We start from the raw sequence: 21,457 nt of genomic DNA on the forward strand, positions 1-21,457 counted from the left end.
TAACCAGCAGCATAGTGAATTCTCTCAGTCTTGCTCTAGGCTACTGCATTCTGAGAAAAGAAGGCTTCAGGTAGACTCATAGCAGTCTTCAGTATCTTAAGGGGGCTTACAAAAAGGAGGAAGAGGGACTTTTTATACAGGTAGATAGTGACAGGACAAGGGGCAATGGTTTTAAGCTCAGACAGGGTAGGGTTAGATTAGACATTAGGAAGAAATTCTTTACTCAGAGGGTGGCGAGTGAAGAATTAGTACAGGATGACCAGAGAAGCTGTGGCTGCCCCATTCCTGGAAGTGTCCAAGGTTGGACTGGGCTTGGAGCAACCCGGGATAGTGGGAAGTGTCCCTGCCCATGGCAGAGGGTGGGATGAGATGAGCTTTAAGGTCCTTTCCAATCCAAACCATTCCATGATTCCATGATTGTACAGGTCAGCCAAATCCACTGCTGACTCCACACTTCTACAGAACCACAAAAAGTGAGGGAATGCTTGGTCTGTACGGCACTTTGGCAGAAACCATAAAATGATGGATGGCAGCAGCTACTCGGAACTGAGATCTCTTCTCTGCCAGGGATTACCCACATCCTCTCACTGTGGTAGCCCCGGGAGAGCAGAGAAGAGCTGGTGCAGCAGGAGCCACTCACCGCTGTGCTCCCCAGCCACGGAGTCCACGGCACTGCCGCCGCTCTCCGAGCCCACGCTCCCGCCGTGCTCCGCGGGCGACGTCCGCAGGGTTGAGCCGTCGGTGGCAGCTGTGCTGCCCTCGTCGTCAGATGCTGGAGCTAAGAGAATAAAGAGAGCTGTTACAAGTAAAAACACTGCCTGGAGAGAACTTCAAAAGACACACAAGCTATGAAAGGAAAGACATGAATATTTGGCTTTGTTTTTGTGTCGATTTTCAACCATAAATGAAAAGGGAACTTAGGAGTGTCCATCAGTACGTTTAAGTCTGCTAAGAGCAGTGGAGGGGAGATATCCTGAGAGGAAACCTTCTCATCAAATACAGAGGCATGCAAGTTATTTGATGAACAATGTCTGGCTGTTTATAAACGCGAAGGAAATAGAGTACATGTTTTGTTTTGGTTGTTTTCTTTTAAGGCGAGGAAATCACTTCCTCAAAAGTCTACACTGAGAGTCCATCAAAGTAGGAAAAGGTCATAAATACAGTCAAAAATACAAGAAGCCAACAGTAAGAAGTGGCTCTTCAAAACCATATTTAAAAACCAATTTAAAGCCACTTTTTAGGTCAAAATCTGGAAGAGGTCAATTCCTCGCAGTGAACAGTTACCTGATGCTGTTGTATCCGAGAGCGTCCCGGCATCGAGAGAAGAGGAACTGGGGGCTTGGCCAGACAGTCCCAAGCTCTGCAGTCCAAGGGCACTGCTGCTGCTCCCTGCAAGGACAGAACAAGTCATGAGTGTCCTTCTTTTATGGAATTATGTTAACTCTGGCATTTTCTGTACATTTCATAGTTCTACTGTCTTTGGGTCATTGGTGGTAACACCAACAGCTTTGCTTTGTTTCATTCCCAGTTTCCCCATATTCCACTTCCCTTTTCGCCTGCCAAAGGCACCCATATCTTACCTTGCTGATCCTGCTGCAGGCTCAGGGCAATAGCCAATTCCACCATCGTCTCATCATCTGCATCTGGAGGGATATCCAGCATAGGAGGGAATCCCTCTGCTCCAGCCAGAAGAGCCTCCAGTGGAGAAGGGTTCCCATTATTCACATTCTCAGAAGTCTCCAAAACCATGGATTCAGACTATGGAGAGGAAACACAGCAAGAGCTTTCCCAAACCAGTAATGGAGCATTACAAACTGATCTATCAGAACTGAATTAAATTCAAGTCCTAGCACACCTAAAAGGCTCCAAAGAGAACCTCTGGACTCACCACCATCTCGAAGTCCCCGTGGTCAACTTCACTCTGCTCCTGGCTTTCCTGTCGGATGTGCTCACCATTTGCTATCCCAGAACTCTGCAGCTTGTCTTCTGCGTCGTCATCGTCATCATCATCCTTATCTCCTGAGTCACAAAGTATTCATTAATAAATGCACAATTCCTCACATCAGCCCAAACAATTAATGCTGGGAAAAACTAAGCTACCTCCAATTACCAATAGATTCCATGACACCCACAATTTGCTTCAATATCAATAAACATCTCTTGGATGGAGCTCTGATACCCTACTTTTGGTTTGCACACATCTCTGATTTATAAGAACTTGAAAACATGTACAGAATTACTAAGTCTGGATTACTATCCCCTAAATAAAATAATCAGATTTCCCTATCACTGAACAGGGAATACCTCAGAGAAATCTCCTCTTTGCATCCCAGAATATCAAATAAGAGGTGACAGTTTATGAAATAAAATGTTAAAAAAGGCGTTTAGGGGACAAGACAAAGCAAAAGAAAGGAGAAAGATTGATTTTAGTCCCAATTTATAATAAGACTACTTTATTTTCCTGTCTTTTCTGATGCAAAAAGTAGGCAGGGGAATGCATCTGCCATACCCATGGGAGTGTTGCTGCGAGGGGAGGATGGCAAAGTGACGTGTCTCCGCTTGTTCCGTGGTCTCAGCACTCTGATCAAAGCTTGTTTGCAAGAAAAGCTCACTGCTGGATCCTAGAGGGTTAACAGTTAATCATTAAACTTCTTAAGCTGTAAGTGCTTATTCACAGTATTTGGGAAGATGGCTAAAACACCTGTGCCCCTCTGTTGGTCATGATTCATGTAATACACAAGTCACTGCCCTAACTCCCTGTTTCCCTCAAGAGCCATAAAGCGACACTTAAAATTCCAAATGCAGCACGTGACAAACATTACTAAAATACAAAGAGAGAGAAATTCCTCTGTCATTCACTTCTGGCTGTCTGTTTAGGGCTGAACAGCTCTATTTTGATTCTGTACTATGTACTCTCATTCTACCTCTATTTAGTTTTAAGTAATTACAGAATCACAGAAACATTTAGGTTGAAAAAGCCCTCTAAGATCAAGTCCAACCATAAACTGAACACTGCAAGCCCCCTAAACCATGTCCCCCCGTGCCACATGTACACATCTTTTAAATCCCTCCAGGAATGGTGACTCCACCACTCCCGTGGGCAGCCTGTGCGAGGGCTGGACAGCCCTTTCCATGAAGAAGTTGTTTCTAATATCCAACCTAAACCTCCCCTGGCGCAGTTACAGGCTGAAGCACAGCAGAACAAGAGACACACCGGGCAAAGTAACATCTGCATGTAGATCTTGGATGCTGTATGGATGCAATCCAGCTCACACGTGCAGTATCCATGGATAATATCCACCAAAGCATTGACTGTGGCTTCAACATGAGTGAGACCTAAGGAGGAATAAAAGTAGGACTGAAATCAGCTTGCTCTCTATTTCAACACGGAATGAGACACTGCAGAAGGATCTTTTGTTTGTAGACTTCACAGTACAATGTTCACTCCACAAATATAGTGATTTTCAATCCAGCCTGAGCCAGTCTTGTCTGTCTAATGTAATATTGTGAACTCTATGTACCACCACCAATGAATATCCTCTAACACCACCCATGAAGCCAAACGCAGATAAATCAATCACCCTTTTACTGACACAATACAAGTACTCCAGAACAAAAGCTTTGGAGTAGAATCTGCAGCTGTACATCAGAAAGTACTCAGTGTATCATTAGCACCTTAAGCCTCCTTTGGAACAAGCCAAATTTCTCTGTTTACCAACTTAAAATAGGATCCTTCAAAAGTTTGACAACAGCAAAGGAAGAGCGGCACACCTGGTAGGCAGGCAGGGGCCAGGAAGGCATTTTTGGGTTTTGATGCATGGAGCTTCCAGAAGTGGTTCACCAGCTGGGTAATAAACGTGCAGCCCTCTCCTTCCACGTGTTTCTGGACCTCTTGCCCTTCTTCACTCTCTGTACAGATTAAAAAACACGTGTCAGATATGTGCAGCGGAAAGCTTTAACGAGGGTATGATCAAGTTTATTTGAAATGGCTTTTGTTAGAGGCTCTGATGTCCTCATTACGAGAACTATCATACACCGAAGAAATGTGTCAAATACAGTCCCTGTCATAACCGAACCCAAAACCCTACGACAGCTTCAATTATGACAACAGTAAGTTAAAGAAAATTATAGACTTATCTACCTGTTTCCAGCTTTGATTCAGTGTAGTGGACCAGATTGTTGGGTCTCATAATAGCAATGGATCGAGCAGTGATGACCAGCCTCTGGAATACTTCAGGATCAAGGTCCTTTCCTTCTTTGGTTGAGGAAGTCAAATACTGAATGGCTTTGCTTAGCAGTGCTTGATCCTATAAAGTGAAAGATAACACGGGCAAAGAAAAACAACTGACTCAACAAAGCAGCTGAAGTACAAGCACAGGACAGATTCTGGGGAAGTTCGGCACTTGCTACTTTAACTCTTGTCATCTAAGGACAACTAATACTAAGAAATCATAGAGTTTTGGTGAAACACAAAAGCCAGCCAGGCAGGTAGCAGGAGTTAAAGGGAAATTAGCCAGCAGGTTTATAGTTTATATTGCATGGTGAAAGGGCTTTCCAGGGTCATGCCGCACCTCAAGCATCAACGGGCAAGTGAGAGGAGCCCCAAAATCCCTGCACCTCCTTACCTTGTGGTTATGGTAGGCTGAGCGACTGGTGTGCAGGCTGGCCAAGAGGTTCTTGGTTTGCTGCTGCACGCTGGAAGGAGCTGGCATGGACAGCAGCATCGTAGCCAGTTCCTGAGCTGCAATCTTATTCTTCTCCTAAGAACAGACAAAACCCATTATTCACTATATTTATCATGAAGGTGATACATGAGTCTGATTCCCCAGTGTACCTGCAGCTCCCTCCCCTCCTTGCCAGTTTCTGCCTTCCTTCAATACTCTTTCGATAGCTTCCCTTAATTTACTGTTTGACATTTAACAGACATTTCGACAGAAGAAAAGTACTTTTGAGATTTATGGGCTTTCTACCCTTCTGTTTTTGTAAACGAGGTCACCCTACAGCACAAAAAGCCCACCAGCGATAAATGCAAATACCAATTGTCATTCTAAACTAGTTTCAAATGCTTTTGGCTAAGTCAACTTTCAGATCAGTGCTCCGAGCAAAACGGATGCAGCTCTGCTCCTATCAGGCCCCCGGGGCTGCAGGAGGTAAGTGCTGAGCTCGCCCCTCCTCCCCCAGCTCACAAAGCTCAAGAATGTATTCAGAAAGTTACTTGCCTTCTCGTTGACTGGTCCTACAGCAAAGCAGCTTTCCAGTGCTTCTAAAGAACTCACTACTAGCCTGAAGGGAGAAAGGAAAGCGGGCTTGAGTACAGCAACCCTTCTCTCTCCTTAGCACTTTGCTTTATGCGGGCTACAGTCATGAGTAGCTCAGAGACAGCTAACGAATGCCAAGTACAAAATCAAAGCATGATAAAACCTGCCACAGGCACCATGCATATCATTTCATTGTGTTACAGACCAGAGTTAAACCTGGCTCACGCTCACAGACAAACTTAGGACTGCTTTAATAATCCACAGCTGAAAGACAGGGGCTTTTCTCTCCCAAAGAGGATAAAACATTTCCTTACGCAGCCTGCAGCAGGGATAACTTGGATTGTCTTGACAGTCCCAATTCACCATGGCCCACAGACTACAGATGACTGCAGATCAAGGCTGGCTATGACACATGGGAAAAAGCGGAACCGACTTTGCTAAGGGAGCAAGATTCTACTCGCTTGCTGTTTTCACACAGGTTGCTCTTTCTAATTTGGAGTTTCAGCACAAAATATTCCACAGGAAAATTAACTGAGAGTACTGGGTTTGACCCAAGTGAGAGATGCTGAGGTTCAAAGTTTGGATAGAAGGAATGCAGGCTGGTAAAACATTTGCTCCGAGGGAAAAGCTGATTTACAACTGGCAGCAAAGTGCTGAATGTCCCTGCAGCAGCACTCCGTGCCTCCAGGTAGAACTACCTGAAATGCCATCTGACACACCAGAAGGAGCAGGAAGATACAGGAAAAAGGAGGGAAGAGAGAGCATTAAGGGGAGAAATAGCACTGTAGGATTGGGTACGAGGCAGAGGGAACAACTGTCTGGTCTGGTGGTGATAAACAACAACCCCCTACCCACAGCCACCCTCCGGAAAGCTCTCAGGGAACATAAGTGGGATAAGAAGGCACAAGGAAGGAACAAAGCAGAGAGAGGAGTCTGCTGTCAAACAAGCAACAGTTATGCTGCGTACAGCAAAAATCTGCAAACCACCTGATCTTTACATTGGCTAAACCATCTGCCATGCAAATGTCACTTAGAAAACAAAAAGAAAACCCCAGGCAACAAAAGCCACACCATGTGTTCTGTCTCTCTGACACACACGCACTCGTGCAGAGAAAAGGATGGATACTAACCGGTCCAGGGTGGTTAGGGACTCAGTGTCAGAACTTTGGGGGAGCAAAGAAAAAGGAAAAAAAAAATGTGTAAAGCTCACAGAAAAACTCCCTAGAACACATTCTAATCAAAAGGCAAATTAAATGGGGGGATCAGGAAGCCAGGAGAGCGCTCTGCACACTCAGTCTAAGCACAGCTCTCTCTACCTGGGCAGTACACACTGGGCTAAAGCCAAACAAAGAAAGGAAATCCAGGGTACCTGCACAGAGAAGCCAAGCATCACTTAAAGCACCACCCAAGCTTGAATTTAAATACAGACACCAAACTTCTGGTTTGGTGCCTGACAGAAAAGCTACCTCCTGACTGCCATTAGCTGTGTCCACTCAGGAGGCCCTTTAGAAGGTAACCATACTGCATTCTGTAACACCAAATATTAAGAATATTTTTTTTGGATCTCAATTTTTAGACTATAATCCCCACTGCTCTGGAAAACACATGTCTGTGTTGAGAGAGACATCTTGTGGGGATGTCACAGCAGAGGAGGGAAGAAAAGGGAAAATAACCAAGGGAAAAAACTCCCGTGAACTATTAGCCAAAATATTAAAAGATGGCTGAACAAGTCCTTCAGCTGGAGCTAACTGCCACTTCAAGCTCTGACCCTTTACCTGAGAATTTCAGTCAGAAAAAATTAACCACCATTTCCTCACAGTTGAGCAGCATATCCCTTTAAAATGCTCAGTTTTCAGCAGTGCTAGTTCCCCCTTGCTCTGTTTCCCTCCTGTCCTTGCTGCTTGCCAGGCTTTCTACAACTCTTATGCACAGACTGTACAAGCTCAGAGGAAGAACACGGGATGAATATAAAACAGAACACAAGTTTTATTTCTTGTACTAAATATATGTCCTGGTTGCCCCTGGGGTTTGGCTCTCAGTAGGGATTTTGAGGAGAAAAAACCCAACACTTTCTCCAGCACAACAGCTCAGTCTGAGACACATGGGCCACAAGGTAAGTTGGTGGGAACCACAAGCCTAAAGCAGGGTCACACACAAAGCCCTCCTCAAAACTGAGCTTAACTTCAGAGGCCTGACTTTTGTGTGCTCTAGAGAATGAAAAGGGCCAGCTTGAAATGAAAGAATGTACCGAGGCAGTAGAAATCTCTTTTAGCTCCCCAAGGCTGCTGAAACAAATGAACTTGGCAATGCAAAGCAGGCACACAGATCTATGCATCTACTCCACCAGAGAAATCAAGAGTGAGCACAAACCCTCATTACAAGATAATCATTGACTTTTCAGTTGTTGCTTTGTAAGACAGTGAGAACAATTTCACTAATTCTCTTCCGTTCTCCCAGTTAAGCACACAAGTGCACCTAAGTCCCCTCCAGAGCAACCACGCATTTTCAAGGAGAAAGAAAGGAAAGACTGTGGAAATACCTCTCCAGGACAGTCCCACTGGCAGCAGCAGGGGCAGTTGACTCTGTGTCTCCAGTGCTATTCCCTTGATTCAGGTTTGGGGGACAAACATTGCTCACTGAAGCAGATGGGAAGTCCTCGGGGGGCTCATCAGGCCATCCAAACTGTTCTTTGGTTTTGCCATAAATTTTTATGGAATCCATCATGGTGACTCCAGCAGGATCCACAGAAGCCCCAACTGCAGTGATGAGAGAAATTTCTTAAGAACTTATAGAGTCATTGCTTTTGAATACAAACAAGCCTCCTCTCAATGTCAGGACAGCGATTACACTGTGTCATTAAAACACAGCCACTCACAGAGTCATCTCCTTTCCAAGGCCATTTTCCTTCTCTATTGCCTCAAAACAAAATTATCGAGCTGAGCTACCGAACATTCATTCACTGCAGCAAGAAACTGGGCCATAAATAAAGTTATTAAGTGTTCAGGGCTCACCCCTCAAACTGTTTTTGTAGTCAAGTCAAACAGGTTGTGGAAATTCCCTACTGTGAGGTGAAGCAGGATAGCTTCAACCCACCCAAACAAAACCATCAGTGAAGTCAAACTAAGCAATTAACAAGACTTACTGAAGACGGTGAGTTTTTTGTCAGCCTGCAAGGCTTCCTCCCGGGTGAAGGGGAAGTCAAACCAACGGGCCCTGGTCATGTTGAGCTGCATGGTGCGGCCAAAGATCTCCAGGTAGGAGGGAGCTCGTTCTATGGCCTGGGTGCCGATCTGGATCCGCATGCCCGTCATCACCATCGTGCTGTTATTGTTTGTCACTTCGATGGTGAAACCCCCAGGCTGCAGAAGACAAATCACAGCTCAAAAATTCACTCTCCAGCCAAGAATCTGATTCTGTACAGAGGTGTCTCCACTGTTTCCTAATTACAGGATTTGTACAGGTTCATTTGAACAAAGCAGACTCCTAAGACACAGCATGCTGTCAATATGAGCAATGATGTCACCCAAGAAGCCCAAAAGAATCCCCAAATCGCCCCACTTACCTTTGTGTTGGCCACGTACATGCCCGTGGAATTGAGGCGGTGCTTTATCTGCTGAGCATTGTACACCTGCAGCAGGTCATTGCCTCCAAACTCCACATCTGTGAGCTGCTGGTTGTGTTCAAAGAAGTCAATGGGGAAGTTCACTTGGCTGGATGTGCGAGTTGCTGGAAGGGAAAAGAGAGGGTCCTGATGAAATACATTCTAAACTGGCAGAAATGTGGTAAAAGAGCTGCAGAAGGAACCTGCCTCCTTCGCAGATGTCTGTACATATTTTTACGTATATTTACGGAAACATTTCACCCAGACTTAGCCAATCCTTAGCCCTCGGGTTAACTGGTAATTGTCAGAAGAGAATGTTTTAAGTATCTGGATGATGCTGATCAATCTTTGCACCTCCATTTACAGCTTGTGTGAGGAGCCCCTTACTGATGGCAGCTGCCTTGCGCTTGCGGACGGGTTTCATGATGCTGATGACGCTGCTGGGCTGGAGCGAGGGCTGGAGCCAGTACGAGGTGTTCTCCACGTTGGCCATGTAGATCCTCAGGCTGCCATCCTCACACAGCAGGATCATGGTGGTCCTCTGCTGCTCGTTGCAGGCTGTGTGACGGATGGCCACCATGTCCTGGATCTGCAAAGCAAGGCAAGGACTTGGCAACTGCTGCTTGAAGGAAAACTCTTTGCATTAGAGATCTGGTTGATGGAACAACAAGAAAACACATTTTAAGGGCCAAAACCATAGGGAATTCTGCCTAACCTTTGCTTTGGCTGGTAAGGTTTTAATCTCCTGGATGAGGAAGGTGTCTGGCTTCACCATCACCACCAGCGGGACACCTGTGGTTTGCTGAACACAACACACCAAGCCAGGATGGTTCATCACCTCCGACCACTGACACAGGGCTGGAGAAGTCTTACTCCCACCATTAGAACTGCAAGAGATGAAGGGCACAGTGACATTAATTTAACAAGCAGCACAAGTGAAAACACACAAAATACAGCATTCAAACCAGTTAAAGCTCCATCCTCAGCAGGAATTCAAGCATTCCAATTCACAGCCTGATCCCTACCCTGCAAACCTGAGGAAAAACACTTGGCAACATTTTATGCCCCAAACCAAGGAGGCAATTCTAAAATGGCTTTCAGCAATGTTTTTATCTGAACAGATGAACAGTTACACATTACAACATACCCAGCAGCACTAAGCAAAGGCCAAACCAGGAGAATCTGTGTGACTGTTCACTGGAAAAAATAAAAATAGAGCTGCAAAAAGACTAAGCCAAGCTTGACTGGAGCTTGGGAGCTCTTGGAACGAGCCTTCTACAGAGCCTGCTCATGACAGTGGCTTTGTGTCAGGCTAGTAAAGAGTCTGTGGCCTAAGTGCCCAGCTCTGTCAGAAAACATGATAGAACAGTTTTTTCTTGCCACATTCATAGCAAAAGAGATTGGTTTCCCTCAAGGGAGTCTGAAAATAAGCCTTAATATGCACAGTGCACAAGGTCCCCAGCAGTACTGGTGGCAAAAGGAAACAAAGGCTTCCTGCTCTGCAGCCTCGGTGAGGGGGGGTAATCCCATCAGTTCCAGTGGCTGCACCAGGAGCAGCTCCACACTGTGCAGCACAATGGCTCTGCAGCCACCTTCCTGCTGGGAAATCCTAGTGGGAAGACAAAATGCAGACATGCCCCACTGCTGAAACACCGAGTTCTTGTTTCAAACCATCCCGCAACTAGAATATCCCAAGTTGGAAGGGACTCAAAAGCATCACCAAAGTCCATTAGGGCAGAAGCACCATGAAAACTAGCAGGAAATCATCAGTCAGAAAGAGGATCTTCAGCACAAGCTTTGGCCATTCAGAGCTGGGATGTTGATTAGTGATATTTATTAATAATAAACAGAAATAAACACTTCAGGGGAGTCTTCCATGTGAGCCTCACCTCTTGATGTTGATTGGGAATAGCCTCTGCACTTCCAGGCTGGCCCTGCTGATGGTGGCTGCAAAGGATTTGCCTTGACAGTAGCTGAAGAACAACATCTGCAGCACATGGGAGTAATACACTGACACCCCTCCTCCTGCCACCTGGCCATTGCTGTCCTGTGGGATCAAGAGAAATGACAACATTTAACATAAACTCACATACCGCAAAACACCGTCAAGCTTTTAAATTTATGATGGAATTATTCCCAAGGCCTCCTCTCCTCCCCACCAGCGAAAGAACACAGCCCTAAATGACAATTTTCTAAACTGAACTGCTGGGTGAACTCATCCATCAGACACTTCAAAGGCTTTGGAAAGGGATGCTGAGCCTGCACACCCGTAGGCTGTAGGTAACACCCTCAGCTGGGAGCCTGAACGCCATGTGAGTCTCACACGGAGCACTCCCCTTGTTCCCAGCTCATAAAAGATCTTCCTGAGGGCTGTCTTCTCATCTTTTCCAGTTTTGAAACAGGCTGGGGTAAAATCATTGGACAGATTTTACAAGTCACCCCCAAGACCAGAAACAAAGGCTCACTGCAGCTCTGCAGCCCCAGCAGTGGTGATTTATCCATTCTGTTCCTGCACCTTTGGAGTGCCTCACTCTGAGAACTGCACTGCTCTGCAGCCATCCCCCTGCTGAGAAATCCTGCCGGGCATGACTTCAGAGCCAGCCATGGAAAACATGCTCCATTTTCTAGATGAAAGGATCAAGGGGTTTAATTTTCACCCCCACCCCCTTTCACTGCAAGGATATTTCTCTCTTTAAAGGAATGAGCAAGCTCCTTGATCTAGATAAGGGGGCTCAAAAAAAAGAAAAAAGAAAAGGAAACTTCTGCCTTCAAATATAAGATGCAAAAAAACAGAGAGAAAGGGAAGTCACCAGCACCTTCAGGTCCTCGTGGTTGACTTCCAGCACATTGGTGACATAGAATGGCCCATGCTGGGCACTGCTGGCCTCCTCCATGAGCTGTGTATAGATGTACCCAGCTGAGGACATGATCACTATGATGTTCTTCCCTTCCTCGTTGAAAAGGAAAGTGACATCCCTGATTTTGGAACTTGGTAGGAGGAAGTAGAAAGTTGGACTCAAGGCGTCTACAGAGAGATCATAAATCTGTGGAAAGAACCAAGAAAATAATTACTATGACACAGAAGAATTAAGGCAATAATCAACTACCACAATACAAAACAAGACAAGAGTTGAGACAAGGGAATCCTTTTAGATGTTATAGTTAATTGTTCTACTCTTCGGATTCTTTAGTTTCGCTTTTTCTTGCAACAACAATAGCCAAATTTATATTTCCAATTTATTTCTAACTAAGAGTATTATCACATTCTTCCACATGCAACTCCACAAGGATCCAGGTTTTGATGTATGAAAGTAGATATATCATCAACAGTTTATGAGCAGACATACCTTCACAAAGTCTGCAGTCACAATGGCAAGCTCTGTTTGAGATCCTGGCAGCCACACAGCTTTGATGATGAAATTCCCAGTGGCTAGTTGGGGATGAAGTACCAAATGATCAGAGACTGATCCAGAGCTGCTGAATGTTAATACATGGCAGTCCTGGAGTAATGAAAAAAATTGGTCAAATATTAGAACTAAGCATTTTATAAACATTTGAAGCCAAGAATGGAGTTAAAAGTCAGCATTTCTCTTACGCCAATAATGATTCAGAGAGTGAGAATCTAAAATTACTGCATTAAAGATAAATTACGTGATCGTTTGTAAAGAAAACACAAAACCAAAACCACAGAGTGCAGCTGTTTCTCAGCTAAATAACAGTGGATTCTGCACTGGGAAAGCTGAATCTAAATTTGGGAGAATACAAAAAAGAGGAGTCCTTGCCAAAGAACACTGGTTGTTACAGACTAGTTTTAGCACACTAAGTCTGACATGACTAAACCTTGGCTCTTGTCTTACGTAAAACTGGCCTAAATACAATAAGAAGTACTATATTTCAAGGTACTGTCTCATTTATCATATTATTCATACAGCTCCTGCTTCTTCTGCTTCCTCTGTTGAGTAGGAAAGTGATTCAGGAGCTAAATTAGTGACAGAACTTTGGAGGCAGCTCTGTGCCAGCTCCTCAGAGAAAAGAAAGACAGCTGGCTTTGAGCTGATGTTTCCAGCTGCCTGGGAAAGGGTTCGGGAGGCACTTACTTTCAGTCCACACACGGCCAGATAGTCCTCCTTGCAGGGATTCCCAGTGAGGCTCAGGACAGTGAAGGGAACGGGGGCAGACGCCAGGCGGGTGAGGGTCAGTTTTCTTTTGCTGGAGTCAGCTTGTTTCAGCAATGCTGAGAGCTGAAGGACTGTGATCTGTACCACAAAATGAACTGTTATCCAGTTATAACTGAGGGGAATAAGGCACTTCAATTCCAGCTCTATGAATGTGTCCCCACATTTACAGAATCAGAATCACAGAATCAAGGTTGCAAGAGACCTTCAAAATCATCGAGTCCAACTGCCACCCAGCACCACCCTGATCACTCCCAAACCACATCACCAAGTGCCATATCCAGACACCTCCTGAACACTTCCGGAGACAGTGACTCCACTACCTCCCTGGGGAACTTATTCCAATGCCTGACCACTCTTGCAGAGACTTTTTTTTTCTAATATCTAATTTGAACCTCCCCTTGGCACAGCTTAAGGCCTTTTTCCTCTCATCCTTTCACTTAAGACAAGGCAGAAAAGATGAGCCCCCACCTCATTTCAGTCTCCTTCTAGGTAGTTGTAGTGAGTTGTTCTCACCGTTTCTAGTGCAAGAACTCTTTTCCCTGAAGAGTTTTTTCTAAGAGAGGCTTCCCTAAGCTATGCAATACTACACAGAAGATCCAGCTCTCCAGAGAGGCAGAACAAATCACATTCTGCCTGTTGTTCAGCGCTGTTCCATTTTCCCTCAGAATGCAGTGTTCCCTGCAGAGCTGGAGAGCTCACCTTGCCCTTCTCGTGGCTCACAGCCAGGTGCTGGCGCCGGCCGTGCGGGGAGGACAGCACACACATGGCCACGCGCCGCAGCACGTGGGCGCTGATCAGCTGCCGGATCGTCTGGCCCTGGTCCCCGCTGTAGTTCATGCGCACGTTCTCAAAAGCACCTTCTTGAGAGCCGAGAGTTGGCACCTGAGTCAGTAAAAGCACCCAAAGTAAACCACTTGGAATTGCCCTATAAAAAGTGACCGTCCTCCCCCCATAATCTAATCACTCCTTTAGTCTCACCATCAACTGGTCTGTCATTTCTACTGACTTGTCCAAAGTATGGAGCTCGTTCAGAGCTTGCTGGGCACGGCTGCTGCTCCCCATGGCTGAAGCTTGCTGGAAGTTGATCTGGATGGCATCCATCAGGAAATTCAGCATCTCTAGCACCAAAGGTGCAAAGGAGAAGTTGGCCTACAAGAAAGAGATAAGTGAGGAACAAAAGGCTCCTATGGGAGCCTTCATAACAGCTACACATCAACCACTTTTTAAAGCCTGACACCCTTTTTATGACTCCTCTTATCATAAAAATCAAACAACTTGGCTGATAACCAACACATTCTGCCTAAGATCCTCACCATAAATGATCTCTGTTTAACAGATAATCATACCTGGGACTGCAGCTCCTCTCGACAGCCCTCAACATTTCTGCACAGGCTGCTCTTCTTGGGTTTTTCTTCGTCAGGGCCCTTCCCCTCACTGATGGTGACCTTGGCTTTCTCAGCAGGGGAGGTGCTGGCGTGGCGAATGACACTCTCAGGCACCCTGGGTTCACTCTGGAAGGCGGATTCTTTCATGGTAGAGCTCATCCCACTGCTGGGGGTTCTCTTCACCAAAGCCTGGGAATGACAGAGGAATGCTAAGAGCCTAAACCAGACTCAGTTTGACTACTAATGAAATGAATACAGACTGTAATAGCAGCAAGATTAATGTAATTTTAAAGAAATAGAGTGCAAATCTCTTAAGACTGCAATTCTAAAGATACAACAAAACAGCATCCTACGTGTCACTCTCCACTCAAGTATTAAAAAGCCTCCATAATTAAGATATAGTTATTTTGTTTGCTGCTAGTGGAAAACATGGGAAAAGGTGTTGATTGCTGTGTAGCGAATTCTGTAAAGGTAGGTGGAATCCCAGGAGTCACTGGGACAGAGATTTGCCAGTGCTCTTATTCAGTGCAAAAAACATTAATTTCCAGGCAAGTTGTAAATTCTGAAGGGTCATTATAAAACAAATACCTTCAAGTCTTATGACTCTTACACACTCATACCCTGACATAACTTATTGCGGAACAGAAAACTGCAAAAGACTTTAAAAGCTGAGGACATGAAAACACTTTACCAGGCAGCTGCCATCTTCCTTGGCTCCACAGTCACAGAAGAACGACCCATATTTGGCGTAAGAAATCTCATGATCCTTGTGACAAACTTTAGCACAAACTGTGCAAACACCAACCCCATCAACCATCTTGCAAGTGTGACAGTGGTACCTGCCCAAAATAAGCCAGGTGAGTTATGAAAGACACTGCTTGAGGCTCACAAACCACATTGGTTTCCTTCTCAATGGCCAGGAATATCAGGCTGAAATTCTGAACACAAATTTCAGATCCTTACCAATGTTGATTCATGAATTCTTTCTGTGTGATGGTGAAGGTACAGAGTTTATTACAGAGAGAATCTTCATCCTATAGAGAAGAAAATTGTTTCAAAAAGGCGCTGCAACTGCAGCTACAGTAAAGTACATGGTACAGAATAAATTCCTCAGACACCAAATGTGCATTTTAAGAATAGCAACACTGAGCTAAGAGAAGGCAGCTGGTATCAAACCACATGAAAAAGAGGGTGACACATTATAATAACATGAAAGGGTTAACAAGAAAAAGAAACAGTAACAAAAATGTTGGTACAACAAAATTAAAACAATGCATTATAACAGCTTTTCTTCCCTAGCCAACAGCACTTCAAAGTCTTATCTAAGCTGCTTGTTGACATATATATAAAACTGACAAACCAACCAGTAGGAAGAAACCCATCTCACTCCATTTCTTCCTTTTTCTATTAAAAAATAAATATTTAACATGGCAAAGTCAACGGATCTAGGCATGAATTACAGATATTCTCTTCCAGACCTGACAAGTACGTCACATTAGGAATAAACAACAAAATCTTAATTCATAACCTGAGTAATTCTGATTTGGAAGCAAAATAAACCTTCATCTCCTTTGCAGCACTAACTGTGAGCGTTGCCTACCGAATCCTCAGCCTGGGAGTCCTCCTCCTCCACTGCCAACTCTTCCACCCAGTCGGAGTCCACCTCGATGGCCCGCTCCTCCCCATCCACGGACAGGTGACTGGGCCCCTGGCCACTGCTCTGGCTCAGGGCGTTGGTGACGTCGGCCAGGTAAGAGACGATGTGGCAGGTGCACTCCAGGATAGTCACATGCTGGAAAGCACAAAAGGACAGGCACTGCTCACATCCCATAATAGCGGCTACGGGGCAAGAAAACTGAACAAGTGCCCCTGACCAAATTGCTTTAACTCCCACTATGAACCCAACAGGACAGGTGAACAGCTCCTGCCTGGGATTTATTCCTGCAAATTAAACGATGGTCATGTCTTACCTTCCCTTGCATGACATTGGCATTCATTTTTTCTACCACATTCTTTTGAGACAGGTATTTCTTGCTGTAACACAAAACAGTGGAAATTATTATAGAATCACAGAATCCCAGAGTGGTTTGGGGTGGAAAGAACCTTAAAGCTCATCTCATTCCACTCCCTGCCATGGGCAAGGACACCTTCCACTAGCCCAGGTTGTTCCAAGCCCCATCCAACCCGGCCTTGGACCCTTCCAGGAATGGGGAGTCCGCAACCTCTCATTACAGGTAACAGCTGTTGGGAAGTATAAACTCAGTCCTGACCAACAGTTTCAAGCATTCAATTTGCTTTAGGTTAACAGCAGGGAATGTATAAATGCAGTAATTAAACCATCCAGAGTGGAAAAGAAAGACAACACATGGTTGTTCCTAATGGGAGGGGATACAGATCAGACACTTTATATTCCAAACAACAAACTAAAAAATAACTGAATATCAGCATACACGAACTTCTGTCCCCATATCACCAGTCAAAAAATTTAACAAAATCAGTCTAAGTGGTGCAAATAAACAAAGAACAGTATCCCGTTTACTCTTACCATCTGCTCAGCCAATCCACAGCAGCACCATGAAGCTGGAGGTGTCCTGCACCTTGTCCTGCACTGGCCAAAGTTGCCATCACGACCATCAGTTCAGGAAAGCCTGTGCCATCACCATTGGCCAACATCTCTGTTGCCATTGGTATCAGAGTACTCAGCAGAACAGTGCACACACCTTCTCCCACTTGGCTGAGCAAAAAGAAGAGAGTTTCAGAGAGGTACTATAAAGACACCACCAGCAACTCACACCTCTGGAGGAGGAAGGAAACGACCAGCACACAAAAGGCTGTGCTTTACCTGTTTTCCCGAACGATGTAAGTTGTCAGGAGCTGCAGGAGCTGCCTGTTCTCCTGCACAATGTCCAGCTGGTCTGAGTCTTTGGGTGGGGACATGGTCATCCTGGTCAGCCAGGCCTGGAGCCGGACAGGCTCCACACAGGCCAGCTGAGCCAAAGAGCCACAGAGTCGCAGCAGGCTGGGGTTGGGGCTCTTCTCAGCTGGGGGGGAAGTTACTGTGAGTGACAGATCTACAGTGAACGTGTGGCTTTTCATTACAAGTGTGAAGTTGTGACCTCACTCCCTCCCACAGCTTTCCTTTCAAGCATCTTCATGTCTCAGCCTAATACAAGAACAGTATAAAGTGGACAAAGGCGGGACAGGAGAGATCCAACCATCACTTACTCAGCTGGAAGAGCTTGGTGAAGAATTTCAGCACCCTGTTACAGAATTTGGCTGAGAGGTTCTCATTGGCTGTTGCCATCATGATCTGCACCAGTTCTCCACTGTACAGAGGGGGAAAATAAATCAGCTTTGTAAAAGATGACCCATTCCCTTTTATCACTTGCTTCACTTCCCTCTGCCCTCACATTTCAGACTGGCAACAGTTTGTATTAATATTGCTCAGCAGCCAATTGCTGAAATTGCTTTCAGCCAAACAGCAAACTCAGACTAAAACTCATGAATCTCATGGGCTCCTCAGCAGCATTTCAGTATTCTTACATATCAGGTCACAAAAGGGCCTAAACTCGTTTCCAAACCAAAAGGCAAGATTTTCTTGCCTATTTTTCCCTTCCATCTTTACAAAGTATAGCCACCATACTGCTTCCATTTTGAACTGTTGAACAAGTAGAGAGAAAAAACAGACAATGGTTTGCTTAACAGAGAAAACCTTTCCTCTGAATATGAGTTCACCCTCATATTCAGAACACTCTTGTTGTGCTGTGCTGTTTCCAGCACAGTTTGTCTTCATAATCTTAAGTCAGGTCAACACCCCACGCATACTCTTAAAATTACCAACCTGCTACCCCCCAAGGAAGCACTGGGAGAACTTGGGATTTTGCAGCTTGGTCTGTAAATTCCTTGTGGACCAGCATCTCTCAAAAAACTCCTTTGACAGATCATCTTGCACTAATGACCACTATAGGGACTCACTGACTATTTCCTTTGGAGTGACAAAGACCCAGGTCCTCTGCCTGCCCCCACCCCAAGTTTTTTCCCACTCTCCTGCACTCCTCAAAGGAGATCCTGTCTTTACACAGCCCATATTTTCCTGCACAATGACATCAACATCACTTCAGAGTCTACAGTGACAAGCAAACAGAAAAAGGATGAGAAATAGAGTTCTTGGGCTACAACTCTCATGGTGACTTCACCTTTCTGAAAAGAATTCCTCCATGGCTTTTCGGGCCTGGCTGCTCTCCAGCTGCTTCTCCAGATGCTGCAAACATTCCTCCAAGATGGACTCATCCAGACCACTAAGGATTAAAAGAGGAATATATAAGGATCAAACACATGAGGGTCAAATAAGAATATATAGGAGCCATTTCAACAATTACAACAGCTCTGAGAGTCAAGAAGTGATCTATTTTGCTAATACAATTCCAAAAACTTTCCACCAATTGAAAACAGCTCTTCATGAGACAGGAGAAGAACAACGATGAACACCAGACAGAAACACCAACAAACCTAACAAATCTTCAGCAAAAAAGCATCACATGATGCTGTAAGGCAAGTTACAGTCAGAAACCCAGAATAATCCAGACCTTTCTGACACCTCAAATTCCTATAAACAGCTGCTGTTTGTACACTTTAAGTCTATTTTAGTGTTACTCCTCCCCATTCTTCCCTGTGCTTATCCTCACTCCACAAATACTCTGCAAGTAAAATCCCATCACATTTATACTCTGTACCAGGTCAGTAGATCTCCCTCTGACCTCCCATCCAGAGAGGATCAGTGTTAAAAAAGATGCAACATCATCATGTCTAAAGGTTTTATGTTTCAGATGGCTAGAATCAACATCTGCACAGGAAGCTCATTCCCTCTGTACAAAGAGGAAGGGGTGGGAAGCCCAAATCTGGGTAGTTAGCTGTGATAAAGCAGGGATTAGCCATCCTTACACACAGCAAGAAAAAGGGAATATAACATGAGTTAGGTTGGCATCTTCACTTTTGATTTCGTGCTTGTATTTACAGAATTTTCTATCTTTTTAAATAAAAAACCATCCAGATACACACATGCTTCATCCAGAGTTACAGGAGATGATGAAAATCCACCCTGCCTCAATGGTTCCTGGTAACATGAATAAAATATCTTGTATTTTTAGTCTACAAGTATAAAAGTCTTCCACAGATAAAAATAAACTGATTTTCTGCCTTTCTGTTGTGCTCAGCACCAGCGCTGCTGTTTAAATCCGCTGTAGCCAATCTTTGTACACAGCTTTGGGGGAGAAGGACAAGTCCAGCCTGTTACCTGTTTGGATCAGAGTGATTGGCCAGGATGTTGTAGCATCCTGTGATCAACTTCTCATAAACACGTGCCAGGAATTCATCTGACTCTGCAGGGCCCAAGATCCTCTCCAGGGAGTTGCTGCTGATTTCTGCCACACTCTCTGTGCTGGTCTCCAGAAGGAGGGGCAGTAGGGAATGAATTACTTGAGGTGGGTTCAGATCATCTGACCAGCTTGAAAACAAAAGCAAACAAGTTAATTCTCTGCATGATCTATTAGAGAACATCCCTATTGGAAATCAGAAGTCACACAAGCGAGGCACAAATCTGGATGGAAATCAGTGATAAAACTTTTTTTAGAAAGCTGGGATAAATACACTGACACAGCCTCAGAAAAACAGTCCTCATTCAGAAAACTCTGCATGTTACTTTTGCATATACACAGTTACAACATTTTCCTAGACAGACTACACTCTCACACAGTGTGGCTTTTGGGTTTGTCTGCAGTGTCAACAACTACTTCTTGATTTCAGTGTATTTTAAAGTCCCTGGAAAAAGAAATGCATTTCATTATCTCTTTATGCTTTTAAAACATCACAAAAATGAATTATAACAAAGAACAAATCAATTAATTAGATCTATATTGTCTCAGTTTATATTCCAGTTTCTTCAAGTCCATATTTGACAAAAAAAGAAATAAGGGTTTCTCTGAGAGGGTCGGACTTTTGAAGAGATGAGATGAAGACAGAAAGACTGCCTTTATTCACGTAGAATTTAGAACTGCAAACTGAAAGGTCTAGTTCAAAATACAGCACCAGGTCAGTGAGTTCCACCCGTAGAGCCTGATGAAGTCAGCCATTGAGAACAGCAGACAGACCCATAGTGTCTGTAACATATAATGTATGGAAAATCCATCACTTACACAATGAGATCCCCGGTGAGCCTGACCAGGGACAGCAGGGTGTGCTTCAAGGAAGCTGCCAGAGGCAGGGTTTGGCTGCAGAGGGTGCCCAGGTGGGCAGCCTGGACAGCACTGATGTAGCTTTCCGCAGGGATCGTGTCATTGGCAAAGGCATTGCGCTGGGGAGGGACACACACACATCAGAACCACCCACCTCCAACACAGTGACACCCCGCCAACCATGCCCAGAGATTCTGGGAGTTAAGGGCACACCAGATCAATCCTCCAGGCTGGACTCACCCATGAGCCAATGTTTGGAAACTCGTTGGTGTGAATGTTGTTCCATGACTCACACAGAGTCTGCACAGCTGAAGGTAAGTTCTGAACAAGTGCTGGCCCTGCAGGTAACACAGAATCATCAGGATCTGAGTAATTTCACGGGTCCTGTTGAAACCCAGAATGCTTTTACAATACTCTTTAAATCAGATCATTATTTAAGACGCAATTGTAGCCAAACTGAGCTGTAATTCTGCTGAGGGCTAGTTTCAAGCTTTTCTACAAGTCAAAATTATCCCTACATTTTCAAGAGTTTCTCTGCTTCTTTCACTTTAATAAAACAATAGAAAACAGGGCAAAAATACCAATTCACAGCAGTCTTCAACACAGCAACATTTCATAATTCCCCTTATTATTCCATGCCACCAGCTCCGATACAGTTATAAAAGCATTTCAACAATCCAGACAAGCCCACAAGACAGTTACTCTTTCAAGCTTTGCCCAGCTTTTTCAGTTTTTAGGATACCAAAAGGAGACTTCCAGTGTGCTGCTGGCAGGATAACTCCCTCATTTGAACAGAGTGGTGAAG

The 21,457-nt window shown here is 44.8% G+C and overlaps 1 protein-coding gene across 7 annotated transcripts in view; it reads right to left on the reverse strand.

The window, feature by feature from the left end:
- UBR4 (ubiquitin protein ligase E3 component n-recognin 4) overlaps nucleotides 1-21,457 on the reverse strand; it is an 80,110-nt gene that overhangs the window by 41,001 nt on the left and 17,652 nt on the right. For 3 of the 7 annotated variants that reach the window (XR_007900910.1, XM_051773399.1, XM_051773398.1), the window contains exons 27-60: nucleotides 20,893-20,990; nucleotides 20,614-20,771; nucleotides 19,716-19,925; nucleotides 18,619-18,720; nucleotides 17,648-17,748; nucleotides 17,265-17,463; nucleotides 16,968-17,156; nucleotides 16,393-16,456; nucleotides 16,023-16,214; nucleotides 15,386-15,456; nucleotides 15,114-15,261; nucleotides 14,384-14,611; nucleotides 14,016-14,186; nucleotides 13,737-13,919; nucleotides 12,957-13,115; nucleotides 12,207-12,359; nucleotides 11,676-11,903; nucleotides 10,749-10,906; nucleotides 9,575-9,746; nucleotides 9,247-9,448; nucleotides 8,821-8,984; nucleotides 8,401-8,617; nucleotides 7,798-8,014; nucleotides 6,389-6,421; nucleotides 5,220-5,283; nucleotides 4,626-4,760; nucleotides 4,142-4,307; nucleotides 3,772-3,909; nucleotides 3,215-3,336; nucleotides 2,510-2,621; nucleotides 1,889-2,019; nucleotides 1,581-1,758; nucleotides 1,285-1,389; nucleotides 641-796 (exon numbers count right to left, since the gene is read on the reverse strand). Coding sequence is in view for 6 of the 7 variants with exons in the window: in XM_051773399.1 (XP_051629359.1) it covers nucleotides 641-796; nucleotides 1,285-1,389; nucleotides 1,581-1,758; nucleotides 1,889-2,019; nucleotides 2,510-2,621; nucleotides 3,215-3,336; nucleotides 3,772-3,909; nucleotides 4,142-4,307; nucleotides 4,626-4,760; nucleotides 5,220-5,283; nucleotides 6,389-6,421; nucleotides 7,798-8,014; nucleotides 8,401-8,617; nucleotides 8,821-8,984; nucleotides 9,247-9,448; nucleotides 9,575-9,746; nucleotides 10,749-10,906; nucleotides 11,676-11,903; nucleotides 12,207-12,359; nucleotides 12,957-13,115; nucleotides 13,737-13,919; nucleotides 14,016-14,186; nucleotides 14,384-14,611; nucleotides 15,114-15,261; nucleotides 15,386-15,456; nucleotides 16,023-16,214; nucleotides 16,393-16,456; nucleotides 16,968-17,156; nucleotides 17,265-17,463; nucleotides 17,648-17,748; nucleotides 18,619-18,720; nucleotides 19,716-19,925; nucleotides 20,614-20,771; nucleotides 20,893-20,990 (5,124 nt within the window). In the remaining variant the exon portion in view is untranslated. The remainder of the gene's footprint in view (nucleotides 1-640; nucleotides 797-1,284; nucleotides 1,390-1,580; nucleotides 1,759-1,888; nucleotides 2,020-2,509; nucleotides 2,622-3,214; nucleotides 3,337-3,771; nucleotides 3,910-4,141; nucleotides 4,308-4,625; nucleotides 4,761-5,219; nucleotides 5,284-6,388; nucleotides 6,422-7,797; nucleotides 8,015-8,400; nucleotides 8,618-8,820; nucleotides 8,985-9,246; nucleotides 9,449-9,574; nucleotides 9,747-10,748; nucleotides 10,907-11,675; nucleotides 11,904-12,206; nucleotides 12,360-12,956; nucleotides 13,116-13,736; nucleotides 13,920-14,015; nucleotides 14,187-14,383; nucleotides 14,612-15,113; nucleotides 15,262-15,385; nucleotides 15,457-16,022; nucleotides 16,215-16,392; nucleotides 16,457-16,967; nucleotides 17,157-17,264; nucleotides 17,464-17,647; nucleotides 17,749-18,618; nucleotides 18,721-19,715; nucleotides 19,926-20,613; nucleotides 20,772-20,892; nucleotides 20,991-21,457) is intronic. The other 4 variants (XM_051773401.1, XM_051773400.1, XM_051773403.1 and 1 more) reach the window with 4 other exon arrangements.

Source organism: Manacus candei, unplaced genomic scaffold (genome assembly GCF_025592945.1).
Source record: "Manacus candei isolate 608988 ecotype Guabito, Panama unplaced genomic scaffold, ASM2559294v1 h1tg000169l, whole genome shotgun sequence".
Classification (NCBI taxonomy): Eukaryota; Metazoa; Chordata; class Aves; order Passeriformes; family Pipridae; genus Manacus; species Manacus candei.